The following is a 19,396-nucleotide window of genomic DNA, read 5'->3' as shown; positions in this document are numbered from 1 at the left end:
TCAGTCATTGTTTTTCTTGTGAACTTGTGATTATTTTCAAGTAATCTTTGTTTTTCCAAAGCAAGATTTTTACTTTTGAATTATCAATTACTGTGATATTCAAGGAATATGTGCTGGTAATCTAGATACATGTCTGACATGGTTTTGTTGCAAGGACTAGTAAAGAATCAGCAGGGCTTGTAAATTTCTCAACCTACTAGTCCTTCTAGCTCAGGGCTTCTGATAAAGCAGTTGTGCATCATTGATGCAATAAAATAAAAAAAATGACGCATTAAAACCCTAGCCTAAGAGTTCCATTGGACACAATAAAATAGACTGACCATGTCGATTTCCAGCTTGCAGAAAAGGTCGAGGTTTCACAAAACAGAGGTCTTATGGATTTTCCACTCCATCTGTTGAGGTCATGCTCATTAATTATGCATTGTGTTCATTTCCAAGTGTAGCCAAATAAGTACAGTGCACATGATCTTGAATGTGCTAAGGGTTCAAATTAAATTAGAAGATAAACCCTATGATAATAAACATTACTACCATTTGTTGCTTTCATGTCAAGACTTGGACAAAATGCTGTTTGCAAATCTGGATAAGTATTTTGGGGTTAAATGCATACATGCATTCTGCCTTTGTCGTAATCATTATACCTTTTTTCAACAAATTAAGTTTTTTCGCCTCCAGTATATGAATTAAGCTGTTTTTGGTAAATTAAAAAATAAAATAAAGAAACAGTCAAAAGTTGTTTTAATCATTCTAAATAACATCTATTTAATTCCACTCATAAAAATGGGGGATTCTGCTTTAAAAACATCATAGCTGAGTAAGAATTTTCCTTGTTTTTCTATTTACTCCAACTGTATATGACCCATTTTATTTACAAGAAAACAGATAGGTTTCATCAACTTGAACTTAGCCTCACAGATTCATTAAGGTTTTATAGAAAATGGTGCCAGATCATAACCAAAAATGCTTTACAGTGTGACTTTTGAATGTTACACAACGAAAAATGTTAGAGCAGATGGATCTTTGCAAACTTCAAAACATATCAGATCAGAAAAAAGGACAAATCAACACCATTTTACAAACTTTAAAAGAAGAATATGGGAGTAATGAAATACAGCACATGGGATTGAGCACATGAATGCTTATTGCAAAATTTAAAATTAAATTCACAATCATCCAGTTCTGTAATTAAGATGCCTCAACCAATATTTTTGTTTTGAAGGGCACAACATATTACTGTCTAAATAACGGCCTTGTGTAGTGTATTCCCAAGGCGACTGATGGGATATCAATTTTATTACATGAATATTTAAAGAATTACAAATAAGTAAAACTGAAAGTTTTGTGTCTCTTTATTCTTAGCACTATAATGGATATTTATCCACTTCATGTATACCCAACATGCTTGTGGGAAGGGAATGCAACGTTTGCTGGTGGAACTCCTATTTTCACCAAAATTCTAGTGAGACCTCTCTCTCTCACACACACAGACACAGACACTCAACTTACTGTAGAAACTATAAAGTGGGACCCTTTAACATCTTGTAAGGACCATATAAAATTCAAATATGGGGGTCCTAGGGACTCCATATAATATAAACTTAATGGAAGCCCTGTAGCTACTGGGAATTTTAATACCCACACTGGGGATGGAACAGATAATGGGGGATGATTTAATATCACAAGGAATGTTATTCCAAACTAAATCTGTCAGTAAGCAATGGCTTATGGAATTCCACTCTAAAATAAAAGTATTAAACAGTCAATAAGCAAGGTTTTTTTTTTGAATTCCACTCTACTATAAAAGTATCAATCTATCAATTAGCAATGGCTTATGGAATACCACCCTACTATAAGAGTATCAGTCTGTCAACAAGCAATGGTTTATCGAATACCACCCTACTATAAGAGTATCAGTCTGTCAACAAGCAATGGCTTATGGAATACCACCCTACTATAAGAGTATCAGTCTGTCAATAAGCAATGGCTTATGGAATACCACTCTATTATAAAAGTATTAATTTGTCAATTAGCAATGGCTTATGGAATACCACTCAACTATAAAAGTATTAAACTGTCAATAAGCAATGGCTTATGGAATGCCACTCTACTATAAAAGTATTAATCTGTCAATTAGCAATGGCTTATGGAATACCACTCTACTATAAAAGTATTAAACTGTCAATAAGCAATGGCTTTATGGAGTACAACTCTACTATAAAAGTATTAAACTGCCAATAAGCAATGGCTTTATGGAATACAACTCTACCATAAAAGTATCAATCTGTCAATAAGCAATGGCTTATGGAATACCACTCTACTATAAAAGTATTAAACTGTCAATAAGCAATGGCTAATGGAATACCACTCTACTATAAAAGTATTAAACTGTCAATAAGCAATGGCTTTATGGAATACAACTCTACTATAAAAGTATTAATCTGTCAGTAAGCAAGGGCTTTTGGAATACAACTCTGCAATAAAAGTATTAAATACAACTCTGCTATAAAAGTACTAACCTGAAGGAAAACAAAAACCAATCTTGTATGTAACATAAGCTCATCAAGATCCAAATGCATGAAGACAAGTCAAATGTTTCAGATAATATTAACTCCTAACAGTCTGATGGAGAGACATAATTTTTTACATCGGGACATGTACAAAGCTGACCAGACAACACCAATTTTTTACAAGACATGTTTCATAAGAAACGTCAAATAGTTATCGAAATATGAAGTTTAAATACAATTTTCATACACAAGGAGATAACTCTAAAAGTACCAATCTAACAATGCTCAATAGGTGACACAAGTTCTTGTCATGATACAGATGCATACCACTTTTCATGAACATATCTCAAACAAAATAGGAGATATTAACCAGAGAATAGTGATGGATGGACTGTCACAATTTGTTTTGTTTTTTTAAAACCTGGGTAACCTTTTTAAAATGCTACTCAGACTCCAGTATTAACAATACACAATCTCTAGTCCTGATACAAAACCATACCAATTTTCAAGAAGATATCAAAAAAGTGTTTCAGGAGACATCAACTACACAGAAGTGTGATAGACAGATAGATGGAAAAGTAGGCTTCAGTATCATCCACCTCCCAAAATTTAATTTGCTGGGAATATAACAAGATCACCTGAATACTGAGAAGTATTCTGAATAGTTCCTTAATAGGCTTGCTACAATAATAGTAGTATAATCAGCAGCAAAAAGATTCAGCCTCAGGCCTGTGACTTTGAATTTGACCTTCAATCTAGTGATTATATAGTTATGTATGTCTATGTTGTGTGTTTAACTTGTATCCATGATTGTAGGTTGTAGTTGAAGCTAATGATCATTTGTTAGCAATATGTTCAGATAACTAACTTTTGTCCATGATTGTAGGTTGTACTTTATGATAATGGTAATTTGTAAACATGACCTTAGAAGGTTCTGGGAACAAACATGTTTACAGTTTGGTTTAATTTTCCATTAAGATGATTTGATTTTTTTCAGATAATGGTACTGAAACATGAGTCAAGTGGGGATGTAAATAAAGAGGTTTTGAGAACGTAGTTTTCATTTCTATCTTAATATCAGTCTTTCAGAATACATGATCTGAAATTTTAGTTTTGTTCAGATGTGATTTGAGAGGAATCATTTATTTAAATTATTTATTGGAATTACAAAATTACAAAGAGCTCATTGACATTTTGGAATAAGACACTACTCTGGGATTATTGTGAAATCATTTAAAGACACTGTGGATTAAATCATTATGATATATCAAGACTAATGGTATGTCAGCACATTTAATATTGTAATTTTTTGGAATGCTCTATACTTCTGTACTTGCAATAGAACATTTAGGATTATTTGGGATTTAATTCACAATACTTTAAGTTCCTTTTAAATTTTCACTTCTCATGCTAGGAAAATAAACTGTTTGTTGAATTTCACTAAACTTGCTAGTTTTGCTTTTTCTGTTACTTAGTTTAAGACCATAGAGTTGTAACAATAGTGATCATCTGCAAAAGGATTCTGCATGAGGACTGTGACTTTGAACTTTGACTTTCAATCTAGCAACTGTGAAATATTTTCAATGTTGAATGGTAAAGCTATATGAAAAGACTTAAAAAAATTGCACTTAATGAAAGAATAAAACATAGAAAAACTGGCACCCAAAAGCTTTTTGATCCTGAATAGAAAGCAACAGATGTTAGTGCAACCCCACAGCTTTATTTTGTATAAATGCCAGTAAACATCAAGCACCTGTATTTGATTCAACCACAAGAAATGTGTTTGGAAAATTCATTTCTCACCAAATTGTCTGAAAACCAAAATGCAAACTTACAGACATACACACAGATGGAAAAATGTAATACTACATGCATCCACCACAGATGTGATAGTACATAAAATGCTGGAAATCAGGAATGTTTTGTTTTATATTTTACATCCACAAAATTACAATCAAGATAAACAGCTAGTATTAACTGAGAAACATGTAATTATCACACAACTGAACAAGAGGAGACATAATGCAGTATACGGGAAGCTAGATCTGTTTGTAAGAGACATATATGCCCCCAGTGCAGTGAAAGAAGTTCAACAACTTGTGAAAATGTTAAAAATTTCTGTAATATCATACAGTTCTAAGCAGGTCATCTACATATGCATAGAAACAAAATTACCAAATTTCATTTATCAAGTTGATTTTACTTAATTGTGCTGACTAGATTTTAATCAAAATACTGAAGTCCAAACTCAACAAAATATAAAACATTAAAACAATTGTTGTAATGGCCTGACAATCTAATTAGGTAACCAACATATGACCACAAATATGCATATCAGCTTTCATTGGTCTATGTTTAATAACTTTTCCTTAAATGTACTTACAAAATTTTGTCAACCAAGTCTCAACTTCTAAAATGTGTAAAATATTGTGAGAATATATTTTTTTAAACATGCCAGACTTCACTCATCTACAATGAATCGTGGTTACCAAATTTTACTGGAAACCTTCTTGAGATGGATCTAGATGGATGGATGGGTGGACAGTTACAAGGATAGATGGACAGGACTAAACTAAAATGCCTTCTCTACAAGCAGTGGGGGCATAAGAACAAAACATAATAAGAAAGCAATATGTGCTGGGTAAAAGAAACTGAACATATAAAACAACAATGGAGGAGAATATCAAGCAAATGCAATAAGCAATGATGGAGACAAATACAATAAAAACTGGGCAGTCAAGATGTATAATTACTGTTTTTCTGTGACAATTCAATCTCTTCCATTACAAAACCCCTGTTAATCTGGACAATATGTCTTGTTTTAATTTCTGGCTCAGGTTTCTCTGAAAACATGTATCATATCAAGGCAAACCAGAATGTAATCAATTATTATATTGCTCGCCTCTACGAAGCTTTATTAGTCCCCAGCAACCACTGTAAATATCAATTAACATGCAGAAAATGAATTCAGACTAAAGTTGTGTTGACATAAAAATGTTTGTTCCTAACCATTAGTTTTTTCTTGTTATACTATTTTACTTTAACATTTTTAGAACTTAACTTTGAATCAGCACCAATATGGCTAGTATTGTGCTAACATACATACTGTGACAGGGTATAATATACAAAATAAAAAAGGACATTCTTCTTCTAGGATATGAAAGTAGAGGTACTACAATAAGCTGATAATCAGTATAATCTACGCTCACACATCTCACCTCTATGAAACTTTCAGCAGTGTCCAGTAACCACTGAAAACATCAATAGGCATGGAGAAAATATATTCAGACCATAAGTAATACTGACAATGAAATGAAGGCTCCTTTCTGATGTAACTTTTTTTGTGTTTTCCTTTTTTCTTGCCACACTTAATCAAACAGGCATCATTTTTATTTTGGACCCATTACATATAGTGAAAAGTGTTTTAGTGAACCTCATCACCAATGTGACCATCCCTTCATAAGCAGATTCATAACAAGATTTTCAAGACGGTCATAACTGATCAGTACCTTTTTATTTAAGACCAATTATATGAAGATTTTAGTGGGAAAAAACCCATCTGTGCTGGAGCAGTATCCAAAACAAGTTTTTCATGACTGCAACCATAGGAGCCTTACTTGATGTCCAATGGCGCCATTTTCATTTAGGACCAAGAAGACATCATAAGAAGTCTTTTAGTGAAAAGAGCATGCCAAAAACCATCCTTTCAGGAGAAGTAAATGTAGCAAAATCTTCAAGATGACATATGGAATGTCTTATTGGAACCATTTTCATTTAGAACTTCATAAGAAGCCATTCTGTGAAAATTCCAAGTTAATATGACCATCCATTCTGGATGAGTAATAATATTTTCAAGGCAGCATCCATGGTGTAAGATCAGCATCATTTTCATTTAGCTGGATAAGATTAGATGTCTTTTGGTGAGAACTATGTAACCAATTAGTCCCTACATCTGAGTCATCACATGAAATGCACGCAGTCCACTCTTCTAATTCCTCTACTTCTTTATAAGTGAAATACACAGTTAACCTTCTGAGGATAACCTATCAAAATATACTAAGTATGGTCATTATATGGAATGTTTTGAGTACACATTTATTCCTACTTCCAACTGCAATGGTTGGAAATGGTCCTTTATTTAGCAAGGATAAGAACAAATACAAGTAATTAACCTCAGCCAATGAAAATTTGAAAGTAGGTCATAGTTACCCTCCTTTCTTGTTCAGTTGTGGAATAAACAGAGATGCATATAAATACTTTGGCTTTATGACTCACAGTGCTTGAGAAATAACCTTACACAATTTAACCTAATCATTGTGAAATATAGGTTAAAATTACCTATTATTTTAAACGAGGGTACAGTACTCATCAAGATGTATTCCCTCACCAAGTTGCATGACTCAAGGAATGCCAGTATGTGTACTGGGTACAACCCGCCTAAGCTAAATGGAAAAACTTAACAAAGAATGAACAAATAATATACATGTATAAAGTTGTCCCTCTTAGCTGCCAATCCCCTGGGGGGGGGGGGGGTTTGCTATGAATCACGCATGTAAAACTATGACCTACCACCTAAGAAGAAATAATGGTTGAGATGCAGTGGGGCTGCATATGCTTTTATATATGTGATGCCGATGTCAACAATAATGCTGACACTAGGGAAACTACAACAACTCATCTACTTCAAAGAGGCGAGCTAACAAGCGTAGCTAGGATAAAAAAAGAAAAAACTGAAATAGCAGAATCATTCAAAATTAAGTGCATACTGATCTATTATGCATTTTACTGAAGAGTCTCTTTAAATAATTTAAAAAATACAACCTAGCACATAAACATTTGGATTAGTAAGTGTAATTTATTTCAATCAGTTCATACAAAACAATTAATTATTTGCTTTATAGAATATATCAGTTAGAAGCTAATATTGCACACTAACAAAAGAGATTAGTACTGTACACTAAAATAATAAATAGGAGTTGAACATGTCCATGCAGATTCTACAAGAAATGTTAGAATACTACTACAGTATGTAATTTTCCAACCCCAAAAATTAATAAATACTGGAGGTATTGAACATAACTTTTATGATCATGATGGCTTTTTTCCTTTCATAAAGAGTGACAAAGTCTTCTATTGCTTTTAAATAAAATTTTCCTTTGTAAGCATGATGGCTTTGGACCCAACAAATCTTTTTCCTTTCAATGAAGAGTGACATACTCTTCTATTGCTTTTAAATGAAATTTTCCTTGGTTAAGTTTTTACAAGATTTTTAAGGATTAGTCTTTTTATTATTATCAGTAAAAATGTGAAGTGAAGTAATCTTGCCTTTTCGCATTTTACTTCTATCTTGTTGAATCCATAACCAAATGATCAATACACCATCCCTATACTTTTCAACATAATTTCTACAAATGGCACACGATACACCCATCTTGTGACATCTTCCTCTAAATGTCCTCGACCTTTGAGCTAACAACTTGTCTAATGTATGGTAAGGTGTGGATCTGGATTAAATTTCATCAAATTCTTGCAGGAATAATAAAGTGACAGCCTGGATCTGTAAACTGGCCACTGACTTACATTATCCCTTGTTGTGGCCTTGATCATCTTCACTGGTTCAAGGCATACCCATATCCATGAATAAAAATCGCTGATTTTTTTTTCCCACTGCTGTGACCGTGACCTTGAAGTAGGAGCATACCGATGATATGTGACATACTGTCTAATCATGGTATATCAAAAGCCCAAGTTTCATTAAAATATCCTAATTGGTTCAAGTTATAACCATACATGGACATAAGTCACCGATTTATATTTTCCATTGCCATGACTCTGAACATGAAGTGGGGGAATCGCTGTCATATGCGACACAGTCTAGTCATGATAAATAACTTGTTAACATTTTATTAGAACAGCTTCACTGATTCAAAAGGTATACTCCAGATATGACAAAAATCATAGTTACATTGTCCTTTAGTGACTTTGATCTTCAAGCAGAAGGTGCGACTGTGGTATACAACACACCATCTATGCATGACAAAAACGACTAAGGTTCATTAAAATATATTCACTGGATACAAGTTATATCCTAGACAAGAATGCCACTCCAAACAAATGTATTTCCCCTTGCAAGACCTTGACCTTGAGGCATGGTGTGTTGCTATGGTATGTGACACATGGCAAAGTCATGAAATATAACTGGGGAAAGTTGCATTTAAATAATTTTTTACCCAGGCTCAAAAACTGTACTTCAGACAAGGACACAAGTCACTGAATTCAATTTTTCCAAGTGACCCTGACCATAAGGATGGAGAATGGCTGTAGTACATGACAGTCTACATATAAAGTTAGCTTAAGTTTCATGCATTTCAAATGCTTTATTGCTGAGTGACCACGCCTGCAGATTCTTCTCAAATGTGAATATTGTTTGCAAAGTTGGTCAGTTTACCATTCTGTTGTTTCTGGAACTTCTTTACTTTTGACACTTTTACCTGTGCTGCCTTTTAATAAATCTGAAATATCAATGGTTCAAGAGTTATATTCCCAACAAGATTCAAGTCAAAGAATTAAATTTTCCCCTTCCTTGACAACCTTGAGGCATGGGACAACAATGGTGTGCATGACATGATCTAGTCATAATATATAATGAAAAAGTAATGAAAATTTCTCAAACCAAGGTACAGACATATGGACAATGCCACAATAGATGGGTGTATACAAGTGACACTGTCTGTTCATATGATGAACAAATGTGTTCAAAAAAGAAATGCATCATTAAAGTTCAGGTAACCCATGTCAGAACATTACAAGCTTTAATTTTTGGTGTCCAAAACTAACAGTAGATATGTTATGTGAGGGAGAAAGAAACTTTGTTAATAATAATTGATTTAAGAAAGAGAGATTGAGCAAAATGTGTTAAGAATATAGTCACAGCATTTAATATATGCAGTTGGTAATAGGCTACTACAGCATACTGTAACTTACCAAAATCAGCCAGGTTGTACACTCTGTTGCCAACTTTGACACTATTACTGCCATAAAACATTGGTCCTGTCAGGTGGTTTTTATGACAGTATTCTTCAAGAATTTCCTTTGGCTTGCGATTATCTCTCCACTGGTTTATGCCAGACCTGTACATCAAGAGGGTTAACGTGAAACACTGACTAAAGTTAGGTAACACATGGTTGACAGCCCTGTTTTTGGTAATGTGAAAATCTTCAGTGTACTCGGACTGTCCTGTACTAAAGTTATCAACCTAGTGTACATTACTGTATCCTGATAAAAAATAAACTGCTGTCTGAAACCACCTTATAGATGTGTACCATCTAACATGGAAATTTCCATTTGTAAACCAATTTAAGACACCAGAGTTTGACATGTATACACATCAGACAACATATGAACTATATCACTTAATAAAAACTTTAGCAGCACAACCTAATTTTTTAAATGCTAACATTATATAAAGAATTAGTGAAGAATAATGCTGTCTGGAATCAAACCCAGTTCATCTTCATCTCATTCACGTGCAGATACCAATCAAAAGGTTTGGACCAGCTAGATTGGTTAGTAACTGACCTCATGTACCTTGACCACTACAATCCTCCTTCCTCTTTAACATTAGTCCTTGAATGTCACCTCTCATAATGGTCAAACCCATTCTCTATGGGCCACAAGCTACTTACATTTGGACTATCCCCTAAATATAACATGAGATACCAAGTGTAGCTATCACCACTGGAACCTAAACCTGGTTTATCTGTCTCAGTCAGATAGACATACTAAGACTTAATGGTCTGGAGAAGCTAGGCTGGTTAGCAAGTGCCCTCTTATTCCTTTATTCACTACACTTACAGAGTCTGATAGGTAATGAAACAAAATGGAAATAATGAACAAACTTTATTTCATCATAAATAGGTACATTTTTTAATTCAGAACAATAGTGTAAAGTTCATTTTCTTTGGATCTAGAACAATACTTCATTTCTTCTTGCTTAAGAATATGTCTCAGATGTCATGCACAGAGATACCATCTGTTAACAAGGTGAATTAGGAAATTACAGCTTCAAAAAGTCAGTATCTAAGCATTTAAATAAGAATACTTATAACTTTCATCCAACAATTTATTTTAAACATTAATCTTATTAAATATGTGATGTAACTATAACACTGCTGGTACAGTTCTTCTACACAGCATTATCTGCTTCTGAATAAAGTGGTAGTTTACCATACCACTATCTCTTTACATAACTTGTTAGAACATCCCTGATTATAGGGTTCTCTTGTTTATACACAAATGTTATATCTTTCCTCAGTAGAAGACTCCATCGTGGCATAATATCCATCGGTATAAGCTCCCATGTTTATATACAATTGTGTTATATGTTAATATCCATCAATATAAGCTCCCTTATTTATACACAACAGTTTTAAAATATCCCTTAGTATAAGGGTCACTCATAAACTACTGTTATAATATCCATCTGTACAAAACTCACTTGTTTATATAGCTGTTATAACTCATTATAAGACTTGTGTGTTTACTCATACCTCTGTTAAACCTACCTCATTTTATGGCTCCCTTGCTCATATAAAATTGTTTACAATATCCCTCAGTATAGAGTTCACATAATTATAAACCAGTTATGACATTCCAGCACAAAGCACCCATTTATATACAACTGTGTTTTAGAAAACCTTATTATAATATTCCCTTGTTTGTACACATCTTGCTATAACATCACTCAGTATAAGGCTATCTTTCTTATAATAAATGCTGATTTGATGACACCCAGTAATAATGGATCTTTTTATCCTGACAGATATCTAACAACGGTTTCAAAAGTCCAGCCTTTAACTTTAGCCACACAAGTTTGCTACAACAGCACTGATAGCTGGTCTAACATCAACAATTATTTTGCATATTGCTATTTCTAGATCAGCCTATCATTAACTGACAACCCCACCCTTTCTATACCAACAGTACTTTGTATTATGAAAAGTGACACTTCAGTCTGCATACCTTCATCTCCATTAGGACCATCTTGTCCATTATTCAGAGTGATCATAAATCTAACTGCTTAATTTGTCAGCAGTTCATCACATCAAACATGTGGGATTCACATATTAAAGCCTAATTCATATTCATACAGATGTTTACTATCAGTACTGCAATGCAGTATATCATTCTAAGTGCTGCAGTGATAGAGGTGAAGAGCCTAATAAATGAATATAACTTCAGCATGCAGCAACTTTGCAGAAAAAGACTCTGAATATAAAATTGATACTTTTGGCTGTAACCCATATAATTGATAAAATGAAAGCAGCAAAAAGCTCTGAAATATCAACCTAAAGAGGTGCACTGTTCTGCCGGAATGTATGCCACTGTTATACCAGAAACGGCACACAATTCAGATACTGATAATGAACAGACACTGCTCTAACAGCCTTCTTTTTGACAGCAAATACATTGGTAGAATAATATCGCATTATAACAGTGTTTAACTTCTATTCAAGTATACTGATGCACTTAGATGCTTTAAATCAAATTGTCTAAATCCCAAGTACATATTATGCATGTCATTATTTCTGCAACATAAAATGTTGTGTTGAGTATATACATATAAGGAATGCCACTCATATTAAATCTTTAACTTTTCAGACTCTGACTGATGAAAATGTCAATCTTTTAATTTAATTTTAATAGATGGATTATTTACTTGATCAGAGTGATGTTGTTCCAATGTACTACTTACACAGAATATGTTTTGGGCAGCCCACAGGTGGCTCTGTATTTTGTTAAATATCGATTCTCCAGATCAATTGTTGTCTCTCCAACGTCATCGTCTCTGGTGATCAGATCATAATCTTTGATGCGAACTGTGAGGTCCTTGAATAGGGGCAGTACTGTTGTCATTTCAAACATCCTGTAAACAGTTACATATAATATATTCTCCTTTTATTTTTTTTAATACAACATTGGAAATGAAACTGCTATTTATCAACTCACTAATTCATTTGGTCCCATACAAGATGGGTTATCCAATTTGCTTCAGAGTTTGTCTGGAACAATTACCTTTATCTGAATCTATTTAAAGATAAGAATACCAGCCCACATCTATACGTGAATGTTGAAAAGCACAACAACAAAAACAACACACAAAAGTACTTCATTTAGCCCATGAAACACATGCTCAAAAAATGTCTTAATTTCAAATTAAAATAATTATAAAGGATCAAATTTTATCTTTTGCATTCACATGCAATTTTCCTGCAGTTCATGGAATCTGCATTTAAGCTGCTAGCCTGATACCTAACTATTGTTCAAAGAATAACATTTAATCTATTAATAATTTTATTTGGAATGTGAGGTCCAAGTTGGACAGAGACTGTCTACTTGCAGGCATCTGCAGACATCTAAGTCAGCGGGATGATTTCTGTTGAAATTTCTTCAAATGCTGATGGTTGCATATGATATGAAAATAATTATTAAGACCCCTATGTTAGGATGCTTCATGTTAAAGTTGGTCAAATTCTGTTAAGCATTTCTTTTCAATAAAGTTGTGTATACATTTTGCTACTGTTAGTAACTGCAGCCATATTTGATAGTAGTACAGCATCATTTGTATAAATCAAAAAAATATTCAAGCTACGACACTTTGTGCCAAATCTGATCAATATGTCAAGTGGTTTTTTAAAATAATGAAAACAAAACTGCCATTAGGGGTGAAATGATACACTTCTGCCAGGTATCAATATGATTCGTGACACACAGCCAACGACATGATACATTATCAATACAACTATCAACTTGATGGTCTTTTCATCTTTAGAAAGTCTGTCAGTGAGAAACGGTTCCCATTAAAGCTTATACTGGTCGTATTTCCAGTATGCAGATTACAGACACATACCTATCTATTATTTATATGCCATTTTCATAAATGACAAGATAACAAAAACTTTCAAGCAGACTACCTGTGAGTTATCAGCGATTTGTATGCAAAATTGTAAGCTATTTATGGCTGCTTCTTTGATCAGATAAAGGACTCACTTTAGCCACTAGACTGAGGTATTTTCATCAAATAAATACCATTACTTCTTAATTTCATTGTTTTTTCATTTTTACTTATTCACTTTATCTTAACCTTGATAGGGAAATATAATTTTGCACATGATCCTGCAGGTCTACAACTTTTGATAAAAGAAACAGACATTTAAATTGTCTGTATTTTAATCTGGATTGGTAGTCTGCCTTTTCTACATTTGCTGAAAAGGTGACTGACTGGCATACTGTCCACTTCTGTCCATCCAGCATGTACACTGGACTTGTATTTAACACCATTTTCAGGCTACATATCACCTACTGGAATCTCCATTAACAATTTCCCAGCTCCAATAATTTGATATACTTCAAAAATGTAAAATATTTTATCATCTTAACTATCATCAGCCATTATTTGCCAAACAAAATTGTTGTCTGAAGATCAGCCATGCAGGGAATCAGCCATTTTGAGTTTTCAAGGTGACCCGTATTTTAAACATGCATTTGTTAAATGTCCTAGATGCAAGTTCAATTACAACATAATGCGTGTTCCAGAGTACAATGTGTAAATCAAATTTTGTAGCATGTGAATAGCAATGCAAATGGTGAGTTCCAGGTCAAATTGCATCAACGTTGTGGTTTCATCTCATCTGTCAACAGATTAAAGATATACCGAATGTTATTCTAGAATTCCTGAGAAAATACATCTTCCTATTGATTTCTTGCAGGTATGGCCTGATGTAAGGGTGTTCAAGTTTGCTAAGCTGACTAGTAAGTGGCTACCATATGCTGACACCACATAGTATTGACAAATTTCAACTTTTCAATAGGGAATGGACTCTGACCCTACACACCAACATAACTGTCCAAATATCAAAAATGGGGTGGCAAGAGTCAGGAAACTTGAACCTTTTTATAACAAACAAGATGGTGGGATACAATAATTGCCATGGAATTTGCATGTGGCAGGTGGGGGCAATATTAAATTTGTACAGTTCATTTTTAATTAATAAAAATGTGTGTATGTGCCAACAACAGCTGTCTCTCATGATTTCTCAATTTAAAGAATAACAAGGAAAAGGACTAATTACTGACAAATGATGAAGATTATAATAACTTGTATATGGTAACGTTCAGTATAGATTTTCCACATGTATCAATATGTGTATTGGTCGGTATAGCAAAAGTATTGATGCATCAATATATTTATGAATTGTTTCACCCCTAAATGGCATCATTAAAAACTTTAAAAACTTTCATGCTAAAATGCTTTCCTTGAAATTTTGGGCCAAAATCTGTTCAGTGGTGTTTTAATGAGTCATGCCATGATACTTTGTGTCAGCAGGTCTGAAAAATCAAATCATTAAGTTTTTTGTTTTTTATTTTTAATTCTGGTAGCCATATTTTATGACTGACTTGCATCATTTGCACAAATTTTGAAAGGTTTTCATGCCAGGATTTTTCTGTCAAGTTTAGTCAAATTCTATTCAGCAGTTTTAACTCAATGTACCAAAAATATTCTTTTTCATTTTCACCTGAAACAAGGGTAGGATACAATATGTTATTACTACTTCCAAATGAATCAGATTCACTTTCATACAGCTTTCAGATATGAGAAGTTGTTTTTAATTACCTATTTTGTTTATTGGACCCAAGATTTCCACCTCAAGGTCCCATTTTTCTCCGAATCTCAAGCTTATTCTACTTTTCTCAAAAGTTTCATCTATCCATGTTCCATTTGGATTTTTTTAAAGAAGTTTAAAGTATAATTGTTGATGGACACAACAGACAGTCATATTACAAATTCACTTGGCCTTGCGGTCAGATGAGGTAATTCGTCAAATAAATTTCTTCAGACAATGGAAATCCAATTAATTAAAATTTATCAAATAGCAACGTGCAGTGGATTCATGAAAAACACCTGCCCCATCATAATGCTTGAAAACTGATCTAAATGCAACACTTAACCAAGGTGTGAGGGATAAATGGACAGGTATAGAGACTATTATATGCCCTACAAGTCTTGTGGCTGAGGCATACAAGAAACAATCTGTGATATATAACAAAAATCTTTGATAAAAATATGAATGCATGTAACAGTTTTAACAACATTCCAGCATATTAATGCAGGGATGAGACTAGAGTATATTTTTTGTGAAAATCCCATGATTGAAAAGGTGGTAAGAGGGGCCCCACCCCACCAGCAAGAGTCTGAGGGGATAGCAGTTCCCTATTATTGGGCCCAAAGAGACACAGCCCCCATGGCCAAAACTGAGTATCAGGATATAAAAACTACAACTCAAAGGGACTAATGCTCTACTGACCCACCAAAAAATGGGTGGCAGCATGGGAGGGTGTATGCAATTTAATCCAGTTCTCCACAAGAGACAAATTCAAACTTCCTTGATAAATTTATAAATAAATATACTATTTTATGTTCACATGTTAGACTATAGTTTCCCTGACTCTATTCTACTTTAGAATATTCATTCCCAAATAGCTCCCTAATGCCTTTTCTCCAAGTGAAGTATAATTTACATCCTTCTATAGGTGCAGTATGCATTTCCAGTAATGAACTATCAGAGTATATGGCCTTGATTTACTTTCCATCCAACTTTGCAGTTTACTACCATATTAATGCTGTTTGTTGTGTATAACAAGAGAAGAAAAGAGACTAATTCTCACTTCCTAAAGGCACAGACTGTTTCAACTGCAGATTCAGCTGAAATTTTCTGCTTTTTACCGAGTTAAGTCTATTGGTGACCCAGAGCTGCATGCTGATGGAATAGAAATGAAACACCCACTCACCCCCAATTTCTCAGTGAATTTATGCAAATCTGAGGGCTTCTCCTGATCGTGTTATGTGTTTAGGCTCTCATAAACAGTAACAAGATAATAGTAAAGACAACAAGTTTTGAAAAATTTAATAAGTAATTTATATCCCTAGAAAAACAAAGTAAACATGAGGAAAAGAACTTTGGTTTTAAGAATCAAATCCAAAAATAATCCAAGAATTACAAATAAGAAGTCCCAGTAACTAAATGTTCTAATGAATCTGAGTTTGAGTCCTGGCAAAAATCCAAAATGGAAGGCAATGACATATGTCATAGTCAGTATAGTACTGAAGTGTCTTTGTTGAACAACAGCAAATAATATTCCACTGTAAGAATTCTGTAAATTTCAAAAACTGTCTTTGTCCAAGAATTCATTCCGAGCACAAGTATTTCCAGGGAAAAATAATCTCTTAGAATCCAAATAATTTGAAGAAAAATTTAAATTGAACTCCAACTGGTCACAACAGAAAAAACATCATAAGTGGAAGTGTTTAAAAGCCCAACTGAAATTATTTCTCAAAACATCACTATTAAATCTGGCTACTGCACAAAACAGATGCCTGGATAAGGTTCAACCCTCCAGTAAAACCAGAATTTCAAAATAATTGTTGCATGTTTCGAGAACAACATAGAAACTATTTACATGTCTAAAGTCACATACTCCCAGTACAGCCTCAATTTCTCTCTATAAATCCCACACTAAGAAAGAATTTAAAAAAAGATAAACTAAGTTGTTTACTTAAAATCATGAATTAAGGTCAGGAACTTGGTCAGCAACTTGGTCAGCTTCAGATACGAAGTTCTAATATTAGGTTTTCAAAAAACTGAACTGAATTTCTGTAAAATATCAAATCCAGTAAATAAAATTACATTACAATAGCATGTAATGGAATAAAAAAAATATATAAAAAATTTAAAATTAACAAATTAAATCATATCAAATATAACTTAAATCAATATACAAAACAATTGGAAAAATCAGAAATCCACAACAAAATTTAAAAGTCTCATTACCAATTAAAAGTGAGTTTCCAAGTTAGTCTGACTAAATTCATTCATATTCAAGACAAGCACAAGATGCTATTTAAAAGTGCAGGTCCAATGTGACTTCTCTGAGAGTAAGCTAAAACTTACCAAAACAATCCATCTTAATTATGTTGGGCATATCAAAGCTTTAGCCAGTCCACATTTCCTTGCAGAGTCAATGAAGCACTGATCACAGTATGATCACTAATAAGTATCAAATAGTCACAAAGTAACAAATAGTGTAATTTTTAATTGAATACAATAAGTTTAACTTTTACAATATGTACCAATGTTACTGTGATGCAGTATTTTTGCACAGTTTGAAAGTATTCATGACCAAATAGATAAATGAGATACCAGTCTCTGTATTTCTGAATAAAAACTAAATAATAATGTGAAATTTTTTTCTTCTTGGTTTTAATGGAACTTTTAACACATTATTTGCTGTATCATGCAAAGGAAACAGGAGATAAGTGCCTTTCCCAAAGAACAAAGAGTCAGCCAACCCAGGATGGCCTGGACAGCGATCAAAGCCTGCAACATTTGAATTACATGTCTGAAACTCTAACAAATGTGCTATCGCAGGAAATGAAATTATCAACATAAGCAATCAAAGAACAGGACTATCAGGGTTTGTAAGCATTAGTTATTTCTTTAAAACAAAAGTGTGATACAACATCTTTACAATGCAACAAATTCAACATTTCACAAGGACATGTGTAGGTAGCCTTGAACATAATGATCGGTTTCTCATATCAACCTAGAATATTTTTTGTCCATGTTCCCCCATAAAACATGCACACATGGAAGAAAGGAAAAATAGCTATAAAAAGTGCAAGTTGTACATACCAGAACAAGGTAAGTGAAATCAAACCACGAAACTGCAGATAGTGTTGACTGTCCAATAAGGTATGAATATTACTGATTATTCCTGCTGTACTAAAATCACTCGGTAGGAAGTTTTGTATGAGAGCTGAGTCAACAAGACTCTTGACAGTGATTCAATGGATACTTTATTCAGTCACATGAATCCAAGATAAATTCCATTCTGACACCAATGCCTTTGGTCGAGACAGATTTTGCCAGAAGGTCAGATAGGTCTGTGATCTGGCCTATATCCTCCCTTGACGATGAAACATGTCTGAGATTATGGAAAGACATAGTTTTACAGTGCTGATGGCTAACTATTTCTCTTCAAAGCACTAAAGGAGAAAGCTGTTGTGGTAACAAGGTTTTTATCAGAGTGATGTGTTGCAGAATGCATCTTTGGAGGAACACTCAGTTGTGCTCGTATGCTTTAAAGTAGGCGGCATTCTTGATCAGTTGATTCTGTTCTAAGAACTGTTTTGCCCTAAGGGTTTGCTTCATAAAAGTCAGGTATGCAGGTTCAACAATTATGGGTATGAACAAAAGCTCCACCCCACCCCCACCCCATTTTGCTGTAGCTTCAGCATGCAATATTTTTTTGTTGGGGGGATAATGCCATTTTTCAGCACATGGTAAGAAAAACATGGTGGCTGGTCTACTTGGTGGAGAGAAGAGAAAATGGGATGAAAGAGAACTCCCTGCCTATCACCCTTGTCAGTGAAATAGGTTATGGCAAGCCTGCACTGGCTACCAGCACATGCTGCATGACTACTAGTCACAAGCTAGCAGTCATGCAGCATAATGTCAGTATCTGATGAATAATGTCAGTATCTGAAGAAATGTGGACATTCACCAACCCACCATGTCCTAATTACTATTGATTTGGATGCACTTACCTGCCAAAAACAGGATTAATGCTGTTGGGTATGTAGTTGTCCCTGTCAGTGATTTTAGTCTTCCCTAACACGATTTCAACATAGGGGTCAGCCTGAAATAGCAACAGCAAAAGCACAAGATTTTCAAGCAATACTATGCACAAAGATATTCAATCTTGTGTGGAGCTTTTTTGTGTTTTTTGCCCACACAGCAACTATGGATTCAATTATTTTCCTGGTTATTAAA

The 19,396-nt window shown here is 33.8% G+C and overlaps 1 protein-coding gene across 9 annotated transcripts in view; it reads right to left on the bottom strand.

The window, feature by feature from the left end:
* LOC149795016 (myoferlin-like) overlaps positions 1-19,396 on the bottom strand; it is a 220,311-nt gene that overhangs the window by 29,684 nt on the left and 171,231 nt on the right. For 6 of the 9 annotated variants that reach the window (XM_089964682.1, XM_089964681.1, XM_089964683.1 and 3 more), the window contains 4 exons: positions 19,171-19,262; positions 12,262-12,432; positions 9,492-9,637; positions 5,261-5,350 (listed from right to left, as the gene is read on the bottom strand). In XM_089964682.1, coding sequence (XP_089820808.1) covers positions 5,261-5,350; positions 9,492-9,637; positions 12,262-12,432; positions 19,171-19,262 — 499 coding nt within the window. The remainder of the gene's footprint in view (positions 1-5,260; positions 5,351-9,491; positions 9,638-12,261; positions 12,433-19,170; positions 19,263-19,396) is intronic. The other 3 variants (XM_089964688.1, XM_089964689.1, XM_089964690.1) reach the window with 1 other exon arrangement.

This window comes from Sinohyriopsis cumingii, chromosome 7 (genome assembly GCF_028554795.1).
Source record: "Sinohyriopsis cumingii isolate HCF-2022 chromosome 7, ASM2855479v2, whole genome shotgun sequence".
NCBI classification, from domain to species: domain Eukaryota; kingdom Metazoa; phylum Mollusca; class Bivalvia; order Unionida; family Unionidae; genus Sinohyriopsis; species Sinohyriopsis cumingii.
The sequence above is the reverse complement of the archived record's forward strand: the minus strand, read 5'-3'. Positions and strand labels throughout refer to the sequence as shown.